General features: G+C 38.1%; 1 protein-coding gene across 49 annotated transcripts in view; it reads right to left on the bottom strand.

The window, feature by feature from the left end:
• Nucleotides 1–23,961, bottom strand: part of lola (longitudinals lacking) — a 133,505-nt gene that overhangs the window by 95,946 nt on the left and 13,598 nt on the right. Inside the window, exons 7-8 of one of the 49 annotated variants that reach the window (XM_043428456.1) lie at nucleotides 5,036–5,339; nucleotides 4,685–4,826 (exon numbers count right to left, since the gene is read on the bottom strand). The exons of 38 other annotated variants lie outside the window; for them this stretch is intronic. In XM_043428456.1, the coding sequence (XP_043284391.1) occupies nucleotides 4,817–4,826; nucleotides 5,036–5,339 (314 nt within the window). In that variant the 3' untranslated portion in view covers nucleotides 4,685–4,816. Of the gene's footprint in view, nucleotides 1–877; nucleotides 1,059–4,684; nucleotides 4,827–5,035; nucleotides 5,340–6,982; nucleotides 7,642–7,872; nucleotides 8,536–8,737; nucleotides 9,158–9,297; nucleotides 10,663–11,582; nucleotides 12,167–12,666; nucleotides 13,198–13,378; nucleotides 13,824–14,383; nucleotides 14,797–17,517; nucleotides 17,980–23,961 lie in introns of those variants that run through there. 10 more of the 49 variants (XM_043428486.1, XM_043428463.1, XM_043428475.1 and 7 more) reach the window with 10 other exon arrangements.

Genomic DNA, 23,961 nt, shown 5'->3' on the forward strand with positions numbered 1-23,961 from the left:
CCTTTTTCTCCGAGTGTTTCATTTCATGACTCGTTGAAACAGAGAAAAGGGACGCGTTTCGCTTGGATTTTTGATTTTTTTATTCTCTCAACGGTACAAAAACGTTCAAGAATAAGACATCTTGGAGCGTTGTTTTCTTCAGAGGCGATATTTAATAGTATCTTCGGTATGCTGATGGCTCGATTCGATTAAACGCTGAACAAGCAATGTAAATTTATTGGAAGGTGAAAATCAACGAGTTTCATCGAATATTTAGTTGATCATGACGAGAGACAAACATTCGGGTGAATATGAATCTTTGCCAACTTTCGATATCGTACATTAACGTGTATTGTGTATGAAAACAAAATATAAGCGAGATTGGACAGGACAAGCAACGAGCTCTCTCTCTCTCTCCTTTCGAGAGAATATCTTACTTAATCGAGATCAATGCCAAAACTATGCCTTCGTGGTTCGTATCACAGCCAGAGACGTGCCTGCGTTTTTCTACGTGAGCTTCTTTATTAACAAATATATATATATATATATTTGAAATATACATACATGTATATATATTTCAAAAGACTGACTGGAGTCTCAGCAAAATTCTTCACGTTCGATCGTACATTATATTCTTAAACTCTGTTTTATTGGCATTAAAGAAAGAAAAAAAAATGTGATTGTATATACAAGTGGAAAGATCCATCGTCGTAACTTCTTCTATCGATGTTTCCATAATCTTCCGTGTCGTATTCATTCGAATAGCAGATCGATGGGAGAATATTTAACGATGTAAATCGCAAGTTTTCACTTATTTTTATAGCATTCATACCACGAATAATCCTAATGAAGGTAAATTCTATCCGGTTTGAAACAAGGCATCTGCTTGTGTACCCGCCTGACGTGTTTGTAGACGTTCGAGCTGTACTTGGAGCCGTAGTCGCAGTAGGTACATCGAAAACGCGTTTCGTGAACATTACAATGGGACCTGAAGTGTCGTAAAAGTCCTTCCTTCGAAAGAAAGCTGTGAGTACATCGCGGGCATGGAAACCATCCGTCGGCGTTACTCGAGTATCCACCTGGAAAGAAAGGTACAAACGTAGTTAGACAGATAGAGACAACAAATGCCAGAAATCCTCGAATCCGTGTGGTCAAAAAAAAAACATAGACAGATGACAAAACGTTGATGAAAATTCGTTCGGTGCTTTCATCACTTTTCCTTATTTTTATTCATTCTTTTTTTCCTTGATAATTTTTTCAAAAAATTTCGTACGGTATTGGAATCGCGCGGACATTCCGTCGGTACGAATCTTACATCTGAACGTGAATAACGTGACGAAGCACTTTTGCTTCCTTTAACAACCTCGAATCTCGTGGTCTCAAAACGTAAACGAAAATCCTGGAGGGTTGAAAATAGTCGTTTCGAGGCCTTCCGATACGGAAAATAATGAACGAAGAAATGCGCATGAAATGAAAATGTCGATTGTACGGGTGGTGTTGTAATGAACATTAACACAAAGCACCGCATGCGATTAAAAAAAAAAAAAAAAAAAAAAAATTAAAAAAAAGGAAACAAATAAAATGAAAATGAACGATCCCCCATTGAAAATTCCATCTCGCAGAGACGGATATTTATTGTTTTCCTGTATTGTTGAACCCTAAATAAACGAACGTGCAAATAAATATTAAGTAAATTTGTTTGGGTTCTCCTCTTGCAGACGAACAGATTTCAATGGAAGATTACCTGAAATTGAAAAAGAAACTAGTAAAGATATTATCATGAAAATTAACCAGTGATAGCAGCATTAAAAGGATGGCCGTTGTTGTTGAGAAAATACCCGACCGGACAGGTATTTTTTCTTTATTACAATCGTAAGAGCGTACACAGGAAAAAAATTAAATGACCTCGCTAGCTCGAAGCTTGAACAACATTATATTATTATAAATAATAAATAGTTTCGCTCAGTACAGTCGGTTAACGGTAACTTCGTTGCCCGGATGTAGTTTTCTTACGTGATTGTAGATAGCATGAGTCCATTTGCTAACGTGAGAGCAATAAGGGCACTGATAACGCGGCATCGTGTCGCACTCGTATCTATAGTGTCGATACATCGAGTAATTCTGAGAGAAGACCTTGTCGCACTTTGGGCACCTAAATTTCTGGGTGCTCGGTAAATTAAGATGTTCGGATTTCCCGTTGTGAGTCAGCTTCGGTCGGAGTCGAGACGAGAATTGTAATTGTCGCCAAAATTCTGTAATCAATGGAACAGAAGAAGGATTTATCGTGAGTGATTGTTACACGAGTGAAACCAAAGCCGGAGATACAATAGGATCGAGTCTGCAAAAAATGAGGGAACTTTGAAAAAACGTTTAATTTATTATCATTTTATGGCTTTTTATTCAACGGTCGGTAGGAGAAATGATGGTGGTGGTGGTGGTGGTGGTGATGGAAAAAAGATAATTTGATGGAAAAATGTCTTATCTACAAATGAATCGAGTTTACAACGGTTTTCAAAAAATGTCATTCGTATTATTTGATATTTGAAATAATTAATATAATCTAACGAGAGTGACCGGCTCGTTCGGATGTACCGTTCTCACGTGCTGATATATGTTTGACGTTTTCTTACTGCACATCGGACAATAAGGACATTTGTAACGCGGGGCTTTTCCACACTCGTATCGATAATGCGCCAACATCGTGTCTCGTCTCCCGTAACCGTTATTGCACGTTGGACAATGGAACTTGCCGGTGCTCGAGTTATACTGAACGTCGCGCCTCTTAAAGAATTTTCGCCTGCAGAAGTCTACGTAGTGAGGAATATAGCCAAACTTCGAACCTGTAAAACAAACAACAAATTATTCATCGATGAGAATTACTCTTTAAACGCAACTTTGATTTTTTCCTATATTATTTATTCCATCGCGAGTCGCCTTTTCGATGTATACATTAGGAATATCATCAATAAACTCCAGAACATTTTCGACACTCTTATTTTGTCTCTCTTTTTTTTTTGTCGCCTTTTATGTACTTTGTTACTGCGTACCGGGATGGATTTTCATGCGTTGGGAACGTCTGATTAAAGGGGGAAAGGTTCTCGAGAGGCCAGAGAAAGAGTTTCGTTTCAAATTACCCTTCTCAATAATTTTCTCGTCAGAACTTTTAAAATACACCGAAATCCCAGTTTTTTAGCAAGCCGGAAAAACTGAAACTCGAACATAAACGTGAATGGAAATTATGGTTTAAATCTAATTTAGAATCAATTTCGAAGGTGACTTCTAATCTATGTGACACTCTATTATTTCATAAATATAATAAGGAGGAGGGTGGCATGATTCAAATATAAAAACGGTTGAGTAATTAAAACTTTTAAATCTCAAAAAAAACAGTAAGAGCAGAGTCCAATATTGAACGACTGCGAGATTTTTTTCACAATAATATCCTTGAATAGTCTCAACGTTTCTCAACGGATTGAGGAGAGAATCAGCAACCATTTTTTCCTGACCCACCGAGCGAGGAGGAAGAACGCTGAAATCAATAGAGGCAATCAATTGGTGAAAACGAGATGAAATAAAAAGAGTAACTTGCCTGTGGTGGATTGAAGGAGCTTTTTCTTTAATATTATTATATTTATTTACTAACGAATATTGAATATCATAGTATGAATTCATTCGATGACGCAGCAGTGAGATCAATGATAATGCCTTGGCACTATTGTTTATTTTACGTCTAACGCGATTAACCAATTTTGACGATTCTTCTTCAATAGAGGATGTGTACGCAATTTCGTATTTCCTCAAGTATATTCTTCGCACAAATTGACGACGTATGCGACTTTATTCTTGTGTTTGTTTCTAACGTGCCTCATCCCGTTGGACTTGATTTTGCAGCAGTACTCGCAATATGGACACTTGAAACGAGGCTCTAGACCACACTCGTATTTCAAATGGCTCGTGAGATTCCACTTACAACTGAAGTTCCTTGAGCAACCGTCGTTCGTGCAGAAAAATCTCAATCCATATTCCGTGGGGTACGTTTCGATATCTGCAAAATGCAAAAACCATTGCAATAGAAAAAAGACGAAAAAGTGGAAATTGTGTTTGGATCGTAGTTAAGCATGCCGACGATTAATTCTTCCAAAATCGTAAGCCAAAGACGTTTGTTCGGTCTATTATTTCGTTGACGATTGCACGCGTTTATTTTTTTTTTTTTTTTTTTTTTCGAAACTCCGAAAACTATAAACATCACAACCAAAGCGAAAATAACTTGAGACACCGAGTCGTAACAAAAATTTCTTACTATGTCAGCTAAAAGTCTACACCAATAAACCGTAAAAAAAAAAAAAACTCGATTATTTTATTTGAAAATTTTTCTCGAAAAATTGAGACATGAAATGGAAATGTTCTTTCGGAAAATAATTAAAAAAAAAAAAAACGAGAGAGAGAGAGAGAAAGAAGCAATGAGGAATATTCGATGGATGGTGACGACCTGCTACTACTTGGATACAAATTTATTAATGATTTATTAGTGATACGAAGCTATCGGAATTTTTACAAAACTTCAGTTTTCGGTACGTCAAGAACAAACACTTCAAAATCACTGTGCCTTCGACGCACGTGTTTGACTACGTCAGCTTTAACCTTGCAGCGATATTTGCAATACGGGCACATATAGCGCGGTTTGAGTCCGCAATAATAACGGAGATGTTTGTTCAAATTTCTCTCTGAGCTGAAAGCCCTCGTGCAGTCTGAATTTGGACAGGGATAAATGCCATCCGAAGACTCCTCGTACTTCGATGCTGCGTCTTTCCACGTAGTTGTTGACCAGCATGTGCCATCAGCTAGACCTGAAATGATCAAAGACACGATCGCGTAAGTATCACAAATGTTCGAGAAATCATTAATTCGAAAGAAAACTCTGTAAATTTCAGCATGAATTCGTTAAAAAATTGAAGAAACGAGAGAGGAATCGACGCCATTGATAAATTTATTGATAAATGCAACAGTAATCTCGCTTGTAAAAAAATTAGTTTAGTGAACTTTTGTTTTTCTTTACTCCACAATCAAGACGTAATTTCTCTCGTCTTTGTGAATCCTGGTGATGTGTCTCGATACATTAGCTTTCCATTTTCCCCTGTACGAGCAGTAAGGACACTTGAAACGTGGCGCAATCCCACACTCGTTACGAAGATGTCTCTTGAGGGTGCATTTCCAAACGAACATGCTTGGGCAATAAGGGCACTGAAAATGTTTTTTCTCCGCTTGATTATAACGTCCGAATTTACGAATCATCACTCTCGGTGGCATCGATGCAACTCCAAGGGCTGGATCAAACTCCTGACCCACGTGAACGCCGTAGCCTGAAAAAGAAAATCAAATTCGATCGAGACCGTGAGAAAGGGCTGAAATTTGTACCAAATTCTTCAAAATAATTAATGATTATAATAAGAAAAAAAAATTCATCGGCCTCATTTTCTCCCGTTAAGAATCCAATCGAAACAAAAATAACAGATTCCCTCCCATCCCTCCTCCCTCCTTTCTTTCAATAAAATTATTATTACGTTTGTTTTTTTTTTTTTGGCAACCAATGTTTCAATATGACGTCAGCAAGAGGTAAAGTTTCTGCGACAGAGAGTAAAAATTGATTACGATTCGTTTCGAGCGATAAACGGAATGTTTGAATTTAATTTATTTTGTTGATAAACGAAGAAATATGATTATTGAACATTAGTTTGGCAGACATCGATGGCATAAACGTGACAACCGGGATGTATTCGTCGGACGTGAGCGCGAACGTTCGAAGCGTGTCTCGTTCTATGACGACAATAAGGACAATTGAATCTGGGCAGTTGTCCGCATTCGAATTTAACGTGATATCGAAGATTGTGCTTTCGACTAAAGACGCTGTTGCAATTGTTGCAAGGAAATCTCGAAACACCGGCGTTATTCAGATCGTTCATAGCTATTCTCCGTTGCGCAGTCCCGCTGCTATCGAAATTAGGAGGAACTTGGAGGCTCCAAAAGTCATCTGCAATCAGACAAAAAATCATCCAGAAAATTAATTTAATAAATGATTTATTCATTTATCGGCCATGAAGAAGGCTCTTTATTTTGATATTTTTCACAATTGATATCGTACGTGCAATTTCAACGCAATTGCGCTAAGCTCTAAAGTGATGCATATGGCGAAACTATTTGATTTATTTTTCGACAAATCAAAAAACCACGCTCGAAACAGTCTCATATTTTTTTGGTTTCAAAGCAAATTTGAATAATTTTGTTGAAACATCAAAAGGGTAAAATGAAACGATTTATAACGCCATTGAGTTTTTATTGAAAATTATGAAATTCAATGGTATAGATACGAATGATGCGAAACATTATTTCTTGAGATCCAAAGTAAAGACACGCTGTCCGGGATGCTTTCGTCGTACGTGAGTTCGGGCGTTCGACAACTGTTTCGCCCGATAAATACAATAAGGACAACCGTATCTGAGGAAATAGCCGCATTCGTGTTTCATGTGATAGTTCAAATTCTTGATTCTGTTAAACGCACTTGGACAATTGACACAGCTGTATCGTACATTCTCGTCGGTCGTAAACTCACTCAAATTATTAACGGGATAAAAATTTTCTTCTCCATTGGAGGGATATTTGAAAAAAGTCGGCGTTGCGAACGTTGCATCTGGAAAAGAAAAGAACAAAATTTTGCTTCAGTTCACCCAACTCACTCTTGTTTCACCGCGTCGTGCCATTTGTCGTTTTTTTATTCAATAACACTCTGCACAATCATTTTTTTAATCAACAGAAGGATTGTAAGTACACGTGCATGTTAAAAATACGGTTTTAAATATGTGTTCCGGGTGTTGGGCGATGCGACATTATTGTTTAAGGTGATGAAAAATAACATGATATTTATTTGAATATATAAGCAATTATGCGAGGGTAGAAAAAATTAACCCAATTCCGGATAACGCAACTAAAGACAGAAGGGACGCATGAATGAATTGTAACGAACGCAGCATTCCTTTATTGTAATGTCGTTTTGTTGCATACATAATTCGTGATTTGGAAGATGGACGGGAAGATTTAGAATATGAAGAAACGTCTTTGTTTGAAGAACGTTCAAAGGAATGCAAGATTACTGATGGGTAACGTTGATTTCACAGATACTCGTTTGGTAAAATTATTGTTTTGGGCCTGAATCAATACATTGGAATAAAAATAAATCTTGTCTCGGGTGGAGTTTCATCCATTCGATCCAACGTAGAATCGAGCAAAGCTTCATCTCCATGACTTCCATATTGTATTTCTCGTTCCGTTCTCTCTCGCGCGTTAATCGAATCTTCCGAGTCGGTAATTAGTCGATTTTTACATTTGCGTATTCTACTTTGCCGAATTGTTCGTAAGAACCAAGTGCAACGTCGATAACGCAGATAGATTGATCCGGATGACGACTCCTTATGTGCGAGCGCGTGTTGGATTTTTGTTTGGCGCGATAGTGACAGTAAGGACACTTGAATCTCGGTAGTTGACCGCACTCGTACATCTGATGTCTGGTTAGAGTGCCTTTTAGATTGTACACGCTGTTGCATCCTGGACACGGGTATTTTCGTTCGCGTTGACGGTACTGCTTCATCGTTAAAAAATCCGTGAAGATACCTGGCAAACAAACAAATGCAGAGCGGATATTGAATAAAAATAATATTTCAGAGCTCCTTCGAATATTGCATGATGTTCTTTTTTTCTCTCTGTGTTAGTCTTGAGTCGAAAAATACGATGACCGACGAGAAAATTTCCGCTAGCATTAATCTAATGTTATTTCTCGTCATTGCTCTTTCATTGGTTTATCGTTTATTCGGGGGAGGGGGGAAAAAACTGTGTAAACGTCGATATAGTAAAACCCTTGTGTATTCTTCTTATGTCCGAGTTGACGCCGAATGTGCCTTTTTCGATCACCACGGTGGTTTGACACACTCGTACATCTCGTGTCTCTAGTTCGATAATGCCTTTTCGATTGTACACGGCTGTTGTGTCCTGAACACGGAAATTTGAATTATCAAGTTTCGTTAAGAGATCCGCGACGATATCTGACAAACCCAAAAAAAAAAAAAATGGCAACTAACAGAAGAAGATATTGATTAAAAATGAAAATGATCTTTCTTCAAATTTTCCAGCGGACGTAGGTTGTTTTCCGGGAGTGTCGCAGCCTCGTGTGAAAAATCTTTGATAACGTTGATCTGCGTAATCGTCGTATTCTGCGCTAGTGGTTTCATTTGCTGCGGTTTCACACTGCTTAACAGGGCAATGCATAAATGTCCATCGCGTAAACGGGACAGCCTTTATGTTTTCTTCTTATGTGTTTGTTGACGTTGGACGTTTTCTTCGATCGCAAATCGCAATAAGGGCACTTGAACCGCGGCGATTGTCCGCACTCGTACATCCGATGTTTCGTAAGATCGGGTTTACGGCTGTACGAGCTTTTGCAACTCGGACATGGGTATATCTTGTTACTTCGACGTTTCGCCTGTCTTCGTAGCTCGAACGCCATTAAATCTGCGAACGAAAGAAAATCCAATAACGATTTTTTCTCATCTTCCGAGGGCGCTGCTTCGTTACATCGTTAATTACGGGTGAAAAAACTTATGTTCGATAATGACACTGTAATAATAACGTCATGAACAAGTCAAACGCGATGATGAAACGCTTTCTCTACAAAACCAAACGCGTTTGATCGCCAATAAAAATTGCGATACAATATCGTTCTGATCGATCCTACGTAGCTTTATTATTCCATTTCGATAAACGCATTACAATTATTTAAAAATCTCATTTTAACGCATTAACGCATTGGATGAAAGTAGAAAAAAAAAAAAAAAAACGGAATTTCAAGCCGCGAGCCAATTTGGATTGTAAATGTTCTGGATGTAAGGAACTTTTCCGTCGTGTTTTCTTCGTATGTGCTTGGTGACGTTGGAAGTTTTCTTGGAGACCATATCGCAGTAAGGACATTTGAATCTCGGTGGTTGACCGCACTCGTATCTGACATGAGTAACGAGACTTCTCCGCTGTTTGAACACGCTGGAGCAATTGGTACACGGGAATCTCCTGCTGAGCGGACTTTTCGACTTCATACTGAAGCTCCGTCCGCTCCCGTTAATCGAGTAACATTCGTATCCTGAAAAATCAAACGAATTCGTCAGTTGCTTCGAGATCGTAAAAACTTGCTAATACATTCGTTTCTCGTTCTCTCATATTTATCATAATCACACGTTAGGCAAGCCAGGTTTTCTAATAGGAGATTCAAGGATTCAGAGCTACATTCCTTTCCGAACTTTATTTCACTCAAATAACTTGAGGATTTTTTAAAATTTATTCCACGCAACAAACATAAAATTAATTAAGTCGGTGACGTAAAATATCGAGTTACCACAAAATTTACAAATTTATTTGCATTAAGGCAGTGATGCTATTGAAACTCGCCAGTTTACGAGCCTCGTGGCTCGAACCAAAAAAGTCATCATTTTTCTTGTCCAACGCATTCGTTTGAAATATAATTAGAACTGAGATCTAATCTTAAGACGAAAATTGGCTCACGCAGTTGATCGCTTAGAACAAACGCTATATTTTTACAGCTCGTGTGTTACAAACGTAAACAGGTTTTTCTTTAATTATATGGTGGGAGGGGGAAGTTCTATCTTCGATGGATACAATCGAAATGAACATTAAAAAAGATACCTTTCTTTGCGGGTATGATGCAGCTTGCAAGCTTAGCAATATTTTTCAACGGTTTTAAGTTGCTGAATTTTTTTACATTCTTGAGCATAGAGCGGTAACATTACTTTTACTGCATCTGACAGGGATGGATCTCGGATTGCTCAATACCTCCCCAACATTATATAGAAATCGATTTGACTCATCGTATCTGTTTTGACGTCTGTTCAGAACGCATGCCAAATTCAGATATCCCATACTTGAATACTTTCGTGAGACAGATCCAGCGATATCCAGATTATAACCATGCTGATTTTTAAAATATCTATCAGTTGAAAATTTTTCAGATTTCTCACGAGTACTATTGGAAATATAATAAAAAAAGAAATATTTGCTCGTAGCTCGGTGCGTACCAGCGTGCTTTTCCTTCTATTTAGCAAATTATTATTTTTCGCGTCAACTTCAAGTCCATTTTGGTGAAATACGATATTGTAAAGCGAGTGCGTTTAGTTTATTCTGTAATCGAATTAGCACAAAATTTTCAGTACAAATGACAGAGCTAAATTTGTAATTGTTTAATCTTCATTTCGACATTTGTACGTTGATTCATCTCCGTTTATTTTTGTTTTGGTTTCCTATACCGTTTCTTTGGTTTCACCTGGAGCGCGCCATTTTTCTTGAGCGTTTTTTTGAACAAATCAATAATGTAAGACTCTTCGCCCTTGTGCAATTTTCGAACATGGGCGTACATGTTGGACGAAGATTTGGCCTTCCTCGTGCAATAAGGACATTTGAATCTCGGTGGTTGTCCACACTGGAAATTGACGTGATACACGAGACTTTTCTTCTGTTTGAAGACGCTCGAACAGTTGTTACATGGAAATCCTTTATTAGCGAGCGGAATTTTCGGTTTGACGTCGAGGCTCATCGTCACGGCCCCGTTAATCGGCGCGCATTGGTATTCGTATCCTGAAAATCCAAACGAATTTGTCAGTTTTCCCATCAGCGATCTCGATTCTTCATTCACGTCTTTTATTTATGTTAATTAAATATTTCAACACTATAAATAATCTCACACGTTAATTATTAGGCGAGTTTTCTAGCCGGAAATTTGGGACTTTGGCTACATTTTTTCCAAGCTCGTTATCGTCGTTCGAGTTACTCTATATAGAATGGCTCGGTGCGTGGCTGAAATGAGGGTCAGGTAATTGATGAAGCAAAATATCAATATCGTCAAAAATATTTCATACGACTAAAGCTACCGATAGTTTCGTAGTGTCTGCTCTTTATTCTCCCATTTTTCAATCCGCTTCTCTAATATTTTTTCATCTATCGCACACAATTTTCTACTGTTGTAAAGATTTTTTTTTTTGTGTCCATTAAACTCGACGCTTGTTCATTATTCGAACACGAAAATTTAGCCTTGCTCGTACAATAAGGATACTGAAAACGAGGCTCTTCGTCGCACCGAAAATTTACGTCATACACGAAACTTTACTTCTGCCTGAAGGACGCTTAAACAGTGTTGTCACATAGGAAATCCTTTAGCAAGCGAAATTCTCGATCCGACGTCAAAACTCATCGTCGTATCGGCGATATTCGAATCCTGAAAAGCCAAACGAATGTGTCAGTTGTTTTTTTCTTTATCAACAATCCTCGATGCTCCATTGACTTTTGTTTTATTTCTGTTTTTCATTGAATTGTGAAATACATGTACGTTAATCAAGGAGTTTTGTTGCGAACGGATATTCTGGGGTGGGGGGGGAGGGCCTTCGGCTATTAGCCATTATTGCTAAACTTGTTGTCGTTCGAGTACCTGGAGAATGACTCGGTGGTTGAAACAAAGGTCAGGTAATCGATATTAAGAAAAATGTCAACGATACAAAAAAAACATTTGACATGACTAGAGCTAACGAGACAAGCTCATAATGCTTCCGCTTTATTTCTCCATTTCTCGAGCAGATTTTCTAGTACTAAAGTTTGACTTTTGTCCATTAAATGCAACGTTTCGTCGAAATTGGCTTGTTCAGATCGATTATGAGAAGCTTCTCATCTTTGTGGACTTTCCGCACATGAACATACATATTCGACGAAAATTTAGCCTTTTTCATGCAATAAGGACACTGATAACGAGGCTCCTTGCCGCATTGGAAGTGACAATGGGTTCTCATGTCTGAAATTCTTTTGTATCCTCTATTGCAACGAGGGCAGTGAAACTTTTGGCCGCTCGAGGAAGCTTCTTCGAGTTGAATCCTTGACCCCGAATACTGCGAGGTCATTGGAAAAGCAGGCATTCCGGCATTGGTGTGCTGATGGGAATCAGCCCTGACTCTCGTAATTTGCCTTCTCGTTGTCGAATAATCCTTCTCGTATCTCGAATAAAAATATCGCGGCTGTGTAAATCCACGTCCGCTTGTCATTTCGGTGCCAACGATTCCCGGCGGATATCGACGGCTCACCATTTGTCTCACGCCTGGAACACACAAAATATCCGTATGGAGATTTTCTCTGCTGTCAAAAATGCTTCTACTCAAATGCACGCTAACGATGTCACATACTAGAATTGTCTCAATTTCACTCCTCCACTCGACTCCGCGTTTCCAAAAACTTGTAATTCTAATAATAATAAAAACTCTCCCGAAGTCTCAGAAGTCTGGAAAAAAGAATTAATTACCTTCTCGAAGTCGGATACCCTAAAATAAGCCAAATCTAATATTTCGATCGAGCTTCGATGCCATGGCTTCTTCTCGTCGAAGCCATGGGATTGGAGTCTGCTATAAATTCGTTCATCGGTTTACCAACTTGTCTATATCATGCCTAAAATATCATCAAAATCATTTTATAAAAATGCTTTCTCCTCTCGCGTTCTGAATCGTTATTGCGTGGTGGAAGCTTGGCGAAGGAGAAGAAGAAGAAGAAGAAGAAGCGGTAAGCTGCAAAGTCAAACATCGAGTACAAGGGTCATCAACACTCTGCGTTAGTAAATTTTTGTTTTAATGTACAATCGAATCGAATGGAAAGGCAATATCACTCAATAAATACAATGATAGATTAGCCCAAAAATAATGAATAATCCAACTGTCGATAGGAAATGATAAATACACAGTCTTAAAGATAATGAACGTTTTGTTAGAAAAAAATAAATAAATTTAAAAAAAAAACGGTCAAGGTCGGCTGATCATTCCATAAAGTTCGGATCGCCGAAATGCGTGGAACTGGGATACATGGTTACTTGAAAGGGGAGAGACTGATGTTGACGACGAAAATGAAGTTTCACGTCTTGGAGTCTCTTGTAAGTGCTCCCGCAATAAACGCATTTTCGTATTTTTCCACAATTATGCCTCATGTGATAAGTGAGGGAGGCTTTCGTCCCGAAACTAACGTCGCAATTTCCGCAAGCGAACGTGCGTCTCGGTCTGGTGTTATTTTCTAGCGGGCTGATGGAGTTATCCGCAAAGCAACTGATTATTCCGGTGGTACGATCCATGACAATAGTCCTCGAACCTGCAATCACGAAATTAGGAGTAAGAAAGATTTCGGGGGCTTGTTGGAGGCTGCGAAAATGGTATTTGCGCGGTTAAGAGTGAAAATTGGTACGCTTTCGCGTTTGCGAGAATGCGACGTGAGCTGTATTTTGTATTATTTTGAGGTGATAAAATAGTATCGGAGTAAGGACTTTGTTCGATTAAATTTTTCAAAAATCTTTATCTTCTTCCTTCATTTCGCGATAATACGTTGAAAGTACACGTTTTTCTTTTACTTGTCGAAAAGTTTATCTTGGGAAGTTTTCGATTCCCTCGAAACAATTTGACATTGTAATTGATGCCTTCGCAAGCTGCTACCGTGCAAAAACGTTTTGTCACAACGAAAACACTTGAGAGTCTTTCCGCACTCGTGACGTATGTGATAAATCAGATGAGAACGTTTCGTGTATCTCGAGCCGCATTGAGAACACGCGTGCGGACGAGTCCTCGGTAATCGATGACACTTTGCTTGCGGATTCCAGTAACAGGTTGTACCGACGTGGCTCCGAAGATGACCAATTTGCATGAACGTCTTCAGGCAATAGCGACACGTGTAACGACGACGCGAATCGTCCGGTCCTCCGCCGGCCTGACACAATGCCAATCCTGAAACATTATTTTTACGATTCATCGTTAAAACATTATTCCAAACTCCGATCATACGTCATTACATCCAACTAATCAAAATTTCGATTATTACGATCAGAAACAAATTTTCTATCATCGTAGTCATATGAATTGAGAAAATTTCAATGCTTCTTTGTCAAATTTTTACAGTATGAAATTCTGTCTTTATCCTGTTGATCGTTTTCATTCGCTATTCGCTCGTAAAAAAAGGAGCGCGAAAGAGAGAGAGAGAGAGAGAAAGAGAGAATGGGGGGGGGGGGGGTGAGAGAGATCTGGAAAAAGGACCTGAAAAGGACGCTGCTGTACACGAATTTTAATCCAAGTTGCACATAATTTTCACAAGTATTTTGTTTTACTCACTTTGAAAAGATTTCGTGAAAGAGATTGGTGCAAATTCCTGTATCCGACGGCAGCCCGAATGATGACCGATGATTCGGGCACTTATTTTTACCATTCGCCAACGTCCGAAACTTCGTTTCTTGGTTAAACGTATTTAAGCATTTTGTAACGTTAATAGATGCGAATAAAAGCGTGCAATATACGAAAGAAAAATTTGTATTTATTTTGAGGAAAATATAAAGAAAAAATAATCAACTGAAAGCTATTTGTCGATTTGTAAAAATAATGATAATCTCAAGTTTCGTAAACGCGTAATACTTGTCACAAAGACTCTGTCAAGTTTTTTTATGCCCCTCTTGATTTAAGATCGGGATGAACCGAATAATCGACGAGGCTCATCTTCAAGAAAAAGCGACCGTGTGCATCCTGGTGATATGCTCCGTAAGAATATCCATTCGTGCGTAAAATTTACCGCAATAAGGACAAACGCATTTGAGCTTTCCGCATCCGTATTTCACGTGCCTACACAAAGACGACCAATTTTTGTAAACCTTGCCGCAATCCGGGCAGCGATGACCACCGATCGTCAAACGACCTTTTTCTTGAGAGAGCCCTGAAACGAGATAAGAAAAAAGATATCTTGTCAATCGGATGCTGCGAACGAAGCTGTGAGAATAATTGTTGCATCTTCGCAGCAGATGAATTTATCAATTGACGCAGCACGGACCGTAAGTTCGACCCGATAGAAAAACCGCGAGCGAAAGAGAGAGAGAGACAAAGAGACAAAGAGAGAAAGAGAGAGAGAGCGAGCGAGCGAGAGAGAGAGGGGGGGGAGTGAAAATCGTAGGGAAAGAAACAGCGATTGAAAGGGTAAAAAATCGAGAAATGAAGAACCAAAATTCTGCCCATTTCTCCTTTCCCCGTCTTCGATAATTGCCGGTTCGGGGTCAAGAAAACTCGTTGATCGAAGCTCATGTATTTCCAAATCACATCGCGTTTATTCAGTCGGCAACATACACTCGTGTTAGGATTATAATTCAACAATATCCTTTTATTGCGTGTCGTATCAACGATATATAAAATGTACATAAACTATGCATATTTCAATTTTCCATCAAGAATATTCAGTTATGTATATTCATCATATATTATAAAACCCCAAAAATACAACATTTATATTTTTTTTTTCGTAGATTGATTCAACAATTGTAAACGCCGACAATGGCTTACTCAACGGATTACAAGTTACTATATATATATATATATATATAACGCACATATATCGTACCGAGCTACAAAAATAATTGTCACTTTGGTATCCCCGCAAAAACGCGTTTATATTTATTTTTTCTACTACTTTGTTGGCAGTACAGTACGCCGGTTGTTACAACAGCCATATTTGTGTGTGTTTTTTACGCTTCAGAAGCGATAAATAGGAGACATTTCCCAACGGGATGAAGCAAAGAACGTTTATGCTGAGAATGTAAACAATCAACGTGAACTCATCGAAAACAATGATAAAAGTAAATTTTTCATTCATCGCGGACACTTTGCTGTTTTTTTTCCCCCTGTACATCTTTTGATCATCCATTGATGGTAATGATCTCGAAAAAATCTGTCCGGTAAATACTTTTTTCCATCTTCGAGTGGAATTTGAAATGAAAAAGGAAGGAAGGAATCGAATGGAGAGATCGTTTATTGATCGGCAGGGGTCGATTCGGATTTAGGTACTATTTGTCGAGCTGCACCGTGTATGTTGAGAATATGCTGCTTGAGATGATCCGGACGACAGAAATATTTGCCGCAGAGAGTACAGGTAAAGGTGTAGCGTGAGCCGAGCCCGCCGCACTCGTATCTCGAGTGGCGTGTCAAGGAAGATCGTGATCTGTATCCGCGTCCACACATGACACAACGAAATCTCAAATCACTTGAGGAAGCCCCACAATCCAAAGCTGGACTAGCTGCGAACATACAGGGAGGAAAATCTTTTACACACGTGTGGCCCTCGGGCTGTTTTTTTCACCGCCGAAGAAACGCCCTTGAGCCGAGCGAGGGCACAACGAATCTCATTTGACCAACAAAAAGGACAATCCTCGAGCAAATCAAACTTTACATCATTTCAGAATTTCAGACGCGGAGCGCGCGACCGCCAACCATTTTTCTACTTCGGAAAAAACAAAACGTCCCAACCCCGATTTTTGTTCCATCATTTTTTATTCAATTTTTCTATGTTCTTCGATTTTCATTTTTATTTCCACCTTTTTTCATTCATTCTCTTAAGCTCGGAAGCGTGAAGACAATTGGCTGAATCGCTTTATCGACCTCGCACGAATTTCCATCTCGAGACCTCGACTTTACAGGCGATTCGGAATGAAAATTCTCAAATTATGCTCTATGTCAACTAAGTTTCAGTCTATTTCAGTCTCGAGAAATTTTACTTGTGCGAAATCGCTTGTTTTTCAGGCGGTTATTTACATGCTGCCCCCAAATATTATTATTATTATTAATATGATTACTATTATAGCTATTATTATTATTGTTGTTGTTGTTGTTGTTGTATAATCCATATCGCAAATTCGCTGGTCTTGACTTCTTCTCCACTTGTGCTTCAACAAATAAATACAACCCAACATTCAAATGACATTTCCTCCTTAATAAATGTTATCGCACCCAAAATATACATCGAGCAGAAATAAAACCAGAAACGTCGCGCGAACACACTTTCATCCTGACGTTTTATCATCAGACCACTCATTCACTCATCAAAAGAAAGATCAACAGAGAGAGGAGGAGGAGTGATCTTATTAATTTCCGATGTTGATTTTCATTCGGTTCAACATCTTATTGAATTTGTTTTCTTTCTATTTACAGAGAACAAATGGTAGGAAGCATAGAATAACGGATCGAGCAACGATTTATGTTGTCGCCAACGCAGCGGATATCCCAGAAACACAAATGAAATAAACACTTTTATTGAAATAAAGAATCATGTGGCGGTTTTGTAACTGGAATTTGGTCGAAGCATTGAATGAAATTTATCGATATCGAGATTCCTATAAATTCGATCCTCTTTTGCCTGCGCGTTAACGACTCAATACTATCGAACACTTTGACAAATGATTCGCAGGTTCGAAAAAACTTGTTTAGTAATCGAAATAATAAAAAAATGGAGCCATCGAAAAATTGAGCAACCCGAAACAGCAATCGTATTTCCATAGACTCGAGATTTGCATGAATCTTTTGCAAAAAAAAAAACACATGTTTGAAATGAATTTTTCATCGCCAAGATTATTGGATACGGTTGGGAAGAAAAAGTTGAAAAAAAAAAAATAAATAATACATATATACATTTATTTATTGGGAGCCGGATGTGAGAGCATCGATTCGTAGGAACAAGAGATGCGAATACAAATTCGGAATAGAAAGTGAGATTTCTTGAATGATTCTCGGTACGTTCGTTTTCGTCATTGGCAAATGAGAAAATATCTTTTTCAATGTTTATTCCAAAATTTATAAAGAACTCTGACGTCCTTGACGGTGATGGGTCTATTGGTATTTGCGGATGCTCCTGGATCGAGCGCGAAATCGTCATCGTCGGTGAAACATTCGGCAATGTGTCTGAGCAAACCACCGCGGTATTTGTAACTTCGTCCGCAGCTCGGACAGGATAGTCGACGATAATCGGCCATTGGATGGGCGGCCGGGACGGCCGCTCGACGCTCGAGTCCGACGTTGCTTCCGGCTCCGCTCGCGTTCCTCCTCTCCTCAACGCTCGTTGTCCCATACCAATCACCAGCTGCAAGCATCCACGCCGCAAAAAAATCACGCCCGCGACCACGCGACAATAAACCAATCATTATATCCAAAAATAATCCTCCTCTTCATTAATCAACTGTCTGTCTGCTCTCTTCTTTCCTTATTTATTATAATAACTCGAAATAAAACTATATGACGTGCTCTTCATGAAACCCTTTTACGAAACAACAAACACTTAAAAGGAGGTATACTCGATGATGCTTCGAACGGTCGGGAAGTACTTTCACGATTATCATTTTCGACGGTACAAAAAAATAATAAAAAAGACACTCGTTTAAGGAGCTTCCTTCCATGTTAGTAGTACCGCACACGTCGTAGTTATTTATTCTTTCTTTTTCGCACGATTAACCAATGAATATGAAATAATGAAATAATGAATATTACAATGCCCACCAACAAGCCCGCGAAAGTACTCTCCCTCCGATAATTAAATAAATAAGTGAATAATAATCCATCCGACAACGTTTTCGTGCTTCCTCGAAATGAACGAGAATAATAATTAAGTGAAAAGCAGTTACAAAGAACATGACAAACACCCTTGTGACGCACCGTCGATGACGATTGTCATCAGCAGGGATCGACGATTCGATTGCGCAACCGCCCCGATTGCGGCCCTCAATGAATTTTGTGCGCTTCAATCTCTTCGTAATAAGAGGGACTTTGAATAATTGAAACCCTCCGAAATCTAGCAGAGTTCAGGCGGCTATCTCCTCGATCCCGGCTAATGTTAATCTCTCGAGAAACCCCCCCCCCCCCCCCGTTTCATCGGAGTTAGTGGTAAAAGGACTGTCGAGCTTAGAGATTCGTCAATTGTACACCAAGAGAAATAACAATAAATATATTCTTGACGAACCATCAATTTTTGAGGGAAGAAAAAAAACATTGAATCCAAACATTCTCTCGTTGCGATACTTGAAAGAGCTGTTGCTTATCTCTTCGGGTCAATTATCAAATCTGCTCGAAACGTCCATGCGCTATTGTAAGCTGCTTCCTGAAAGCGGGAAAGGGTTCGCCATTGAATTAATAATCAGACACGTGTGTGTTATTCTTTCTTTTATTTATCAGTCATTTTTATTATTGTTACGAATTGACGCACACATGTGAGTGGTTAGAGACGACCAAGAAGTTGAGTTTCTCGTTGAACGACGTGTTTCGATGACGAATGTGACGAGAGACTCGCTCGAAATAGTAAATCAGGGAACAGAGCAGCATAGAACACTGTTACTTTTATTTCTCATTATTTTCCTAATAAACGAAGCAATTTTGCTTTCTTCCCTTTTCCCTCTTCATAATGAGAAAATTGTAACGATTGGAAAACTCAAAAAGGAATGAAATAAAAGAACATTATATTCGATGCTGCTGCATGCTCGCGCGAGACGCGACCTCGAGTCCGTGCAGGTTGATCGCGTGCAATAAAAGGGTAGAAAGAACAATAATCTTGTATCAGCCGAATCAGCACACTCGACCGTGGATATTCTCGTCCGAAGCTCCCCTCCTCCCCCCGTTGACGTCTGAGCGAATCGTTTCTTGCCAAGCATTTTCTTAATTTGATCGTATCTTTCGCGCATTTGGAGTTTCTTAATATCCGGAAATAATAGTTGGATACAGTTGGAAAAATCAACCAGTAATTGACAAGAAGCACTTTCTATAAGAGTTCGCGCGCGTTCTATTTTTTTCGTCACTAAATGATTTTGTTCTTTGCTGATGTTCCTTTACAATTACCGATTGATTCTTCTCCACAGCAGCAGTTCATTTTAAAACTGATGACTTTGCGACAAGAGATTAAGAATTGCAACAAATTTTATAATGCGAAAGAAACGATCCGATGAACCGTGACAAACGTGTTTTTATCTCAACATTCGCGACTGATTTTATTCGAGCATCTGCGTTATGTTTTTGTTGATGAAATGCGAGTATCTTATGACAATGAAAATAAAAATCTTTCGAAACGGGAGTAGAGTGAAGAGAGATTTAAAAAAAAAAAAAAAGAAAAAAACATGAACATGCCGGGTTTTATTCGTTGAGGTTTGTTGTATTTGAAGAACAATTTGTTTATTGGACACAAAAAGAAAGACATATTTCGTTTTGGCAAGGATAAAGCGTTTGATATATTGTTACAACTTGATTTTCAACGTAGTCATCACAAGTCATAAAAGAAAAGACAAAATAATATAAAAAGTATAAGATATCAAAGTGTGTAACCCGTGACAATGTTCGAGTTTTGCAAACTTACATGAGTTTTCGGCGATCGAAATAATAATAATAATAATAATTAATACTAGTAGTAACAATGACAAGAAAAATGATAATAAAATGTTTGCAAACGACTGAATAATGTTTGGAAAATCGTTCGAATTATTGAGCAATGATGTTTGTAACGAATTGCAAACACTTTGCGCAAAGTCTTATACGTGTACGAAAAGTGTGAGCGAAATACGAACATCGGCTCAAGCTTGACCGAATGAAATTTCAAGAGAATTATAATATATTAATCAGTTGATGACTGATTCTCGAGATTTTAAATAATCGAAACGTACTCGAAATCATCGAGTTTACTCTGCGTCACGTACAAAAAAAAAGAGAATAATTTACAAAACGATAGAAAAAAGAAAAAACTGAGGATAAAGAACACGTCAAGAGACGAAGGTATAATAAAATGGATGCATACTTGTAATCGTGACGTAGAGCAACTTCTCGATGTTTCCTAAGAAATAATCATGCGAGTAGTTCTTTTTACGAGATCCTCGTGATGTTCGAACGTCGATGAGAGAGATCTCGATAGTCGTTGGTTCCCCGATCTCCTGTTGCTTCTCGATGAGTGAAGTAATAAATCGTGTACTCCGTTCGCGACTTGCGAGATTTTCGAGTAAAGGCAAGGAAGAATTATGCAAAGCATTCACACCTTTTTCACATTCTTTCTCGAAAATCAATACGTATATAACTTTTGTCCACATATTTCATTAATTCTTGAAAAATATCTGTGCGAGCCCGCAGCCAAATATTTTCAAGAATAAAATCCTTGACTCTTGCACTGAAATAAACAGAGACGAAAAGCCGAGAATCTCCGTAGATTTGACGTCGATCTCAATAACGCAAAGAAAAGCCAGGCGCCATGGGATTTCCAACGTTTGAGAATTCGACGAGAAAACAAACGATCGATTCAACGACTTTATCATCCCTTTTCGTTCTACCTGCCTGCTGCCTGTCCAATCCTCACCTAATCAACACACTTGCACTCTCGCTTTCACACTCGATCGACGAAGATAACGACAACGTTGGTCGAGGAACCGAGGAAGCTGGAAACAATGAACTCGGTACACGAGACACAAAAACAAATCAAGAGGATTTAGGATTTAGGATTTAGGATTGAGGATTGAGGAACCAAGTGTTTTTCTTTTCATTAATTCGGAGATGAACTTTTACATGGGTACCAATACAAAAATCAACACGAATTATTCGATGACATATACGTTAAAATGGCGTTGCTTTGAAAACAGTTGCCAAACCAATTCAGCACAACATTGATAACGTTTATTTCGAAAATGTGAACCAATTCGAATCCAGATGTCGAATCGTTTTGTTAATTACAAAACGAGTCGACACAGTCTTAAAAAACAACGAATATAGAAAGTGATGAACAACCGTTTTCAAAAACAACGAATCATTTGGTTATGAATCGAATAAAGAAAGTTCACCCTGCGCGCCGATACAACGCGCAAGATTAAATACTTACGGTTTCATTCAATTATTTCAACTTTTACCTTTTACTGCTATTACCAACTTTTGCAACATTTTTGCAAACACCAGTCTTCGTTTCTTCTGCTGGATGCTTCCGAACCCGATTAAAAGTATCATGAAAATAATAATGAAATTTTACGTTCTTCTTGCACTATCACTTTTTTATGCTGGAAGAAAATTTGTTAAATCGAACACAGTTATTTCAAACATTCTTCTCAAATTACTGTTTTCGATCCTTTGTTCTAAATGAAATTTCAAAGATTATCGAATAAAAATTTAAGATCCAATGAATCTGTGAATGTTTCATCGTTAACAATGAATCGAGAAAAGATATAGATTTTCTTGTCCGTTGTTTCCTGTAAAAAGAACATTTTCAGTGTACACGATAAAAAGTACAGAAATAAAAAAAAAAAAACCTGAAAAAAATTTGTTTTTCATGAAAATACGTATAAATAATCGTGGCTCAATAATCAATCAAGAAATAATCAATTATCAAGACGATCACTAGGTGTTTCACACGTTTTCGAATTTCCGAAAATTTTCAATATTTCGTCAACAACCCTCGAATATAAAATATCGTATCCAACGGGTTTATGAGAAATCGATTATTCAAGGAAAATTCGAAAATACATTGAAAATATAATAACAATGCTGGCAATGAGTTATTTAAATGTTAAAAATCGCCTGTAAAGAAAGAATGCACGTAGAAAAAAAAAAACAGTTTTGAAATTAAGGTAAAATGGTGGAATCAAGACAAGATAAGAGTAAAAAAAATCAGGGTACAAAAATTCGTGGACTTGAGTGAGAATATCACAACATTGAAAAATGTCGATGTTTTAAATTTGAAAAAATAAAACAAACATGTCATGTTTATGAATTTTATAACCGTTACCAATACGTTACCAAAAGTGCTGATAGATGTCGGGGAGGCATCATCTTCTTTATCGACGAGTTCGTAATTCAGAAAAAGTCTGAATTTACGAAAAGTCGGTTGCCAAGCTGGCGTTTTCTTCTTCTGCTGCTTCTTCTTCTTCTTCTTCTTTTTCTTCTTCTTTCGGTCATTAATGTCTCAACAAAATGCATCAAACAAAAGTTGCATTCGAAGCGAGACGATAAATGCCGATGAATTGTCAATGTCACGCACTGAATTTAAATTGTCAACGGACACAAATTGAAAGAGCAAAAAAAGCCTGCTCACCAAAATCCGCTGACAAAAAGATTTAATAAAAACGAATTTTTCGATCGCGCGTTCTTCACAGAAGAACTCGCATATTTGAGCGTCACACGTGTGTAAAATCATCAAAAGTAATTGTAGCATTTTTTGGTACTTCCGTAAGCAGAGTACAAATAAATACAAACATGAAAAATACCTGTAAAAGAATTATCGCACAGAGTAACAATGACAAAAATAATTCGTTGAAACCTCGAGGCCTGTAGAGAGAAAAAAATACAAGGCAAAAATTTTCGTTTTGGCGAAAATCGCGCAAGACGATAAAAATGTGAGATCAGCAAAGAAAAGTGCTGGCAAATTGAAAACGTGGTGGTGGTGACTGAACTTCAGTTGAAGACGACCAGTGATGAAACGGAATACAATTGCAACACATTATTTGCAAAATTTGCACATTATTTTAACAGGCAAAAAACATCGAAACCGTACACACGCTTGCGTACAACGAAGAAATATACAAGACAACGGGGACGATTCAACGAAAATAACAATTAACAAAAGCAATTCGCCAAATACGTGGTTCGATGCGAAATCGTCTTCTTACCTCAAGAACGATGAGCCCGAACCACGTAGGTCGATTTTAATTTGAAAATTGTTAACAAACCCTGTCGAAAAAATGGACAATTTACATGACATAAATATAAAGGAATCGATAAAACCTGTGTAAGAATCATTTTTTAAAACGGTATGCAAGGAGATTGATGCATAAATAACGATCTTGACCTTGTTTTACCTTTGTTACCTTTGTTACCTTTGTTACCTTTGTTACCTTTCAATTTCGTTACCTACGATTGAGATAAAGAGTAAATTGTACTCGAGAAGCGCGATCTCGATAGTTTGCAAAGTGCAAAAATCGATCTCGCGCTAGAGCAAAAGTCGACGCACTAAACCGTCTAGCCAGCAATCGCGAAATCGATTGCATAGTCGTACGAACTGGGTTTGCTTCTCTTTTCTTTCTTCTTTCTTCTTTTTTCTTTCTTCTTTCTTCGAGATCGA

This window comes from Venturia canescens, chromosome 9, assembly GCF_019457755.1.
Source record: "Venturia canescens isolate UGA chromosome 9, ASM1945775v1, whole genome shotgun sequence".
In the NCBI taxonomy this organism is placed as follows: domain Eukaryota; kingdom Metazoa; phylum Arthropoda; class Insecta; order Hymenoptera; family Ichneumonidae; genus Venturia; species Venturia canescens.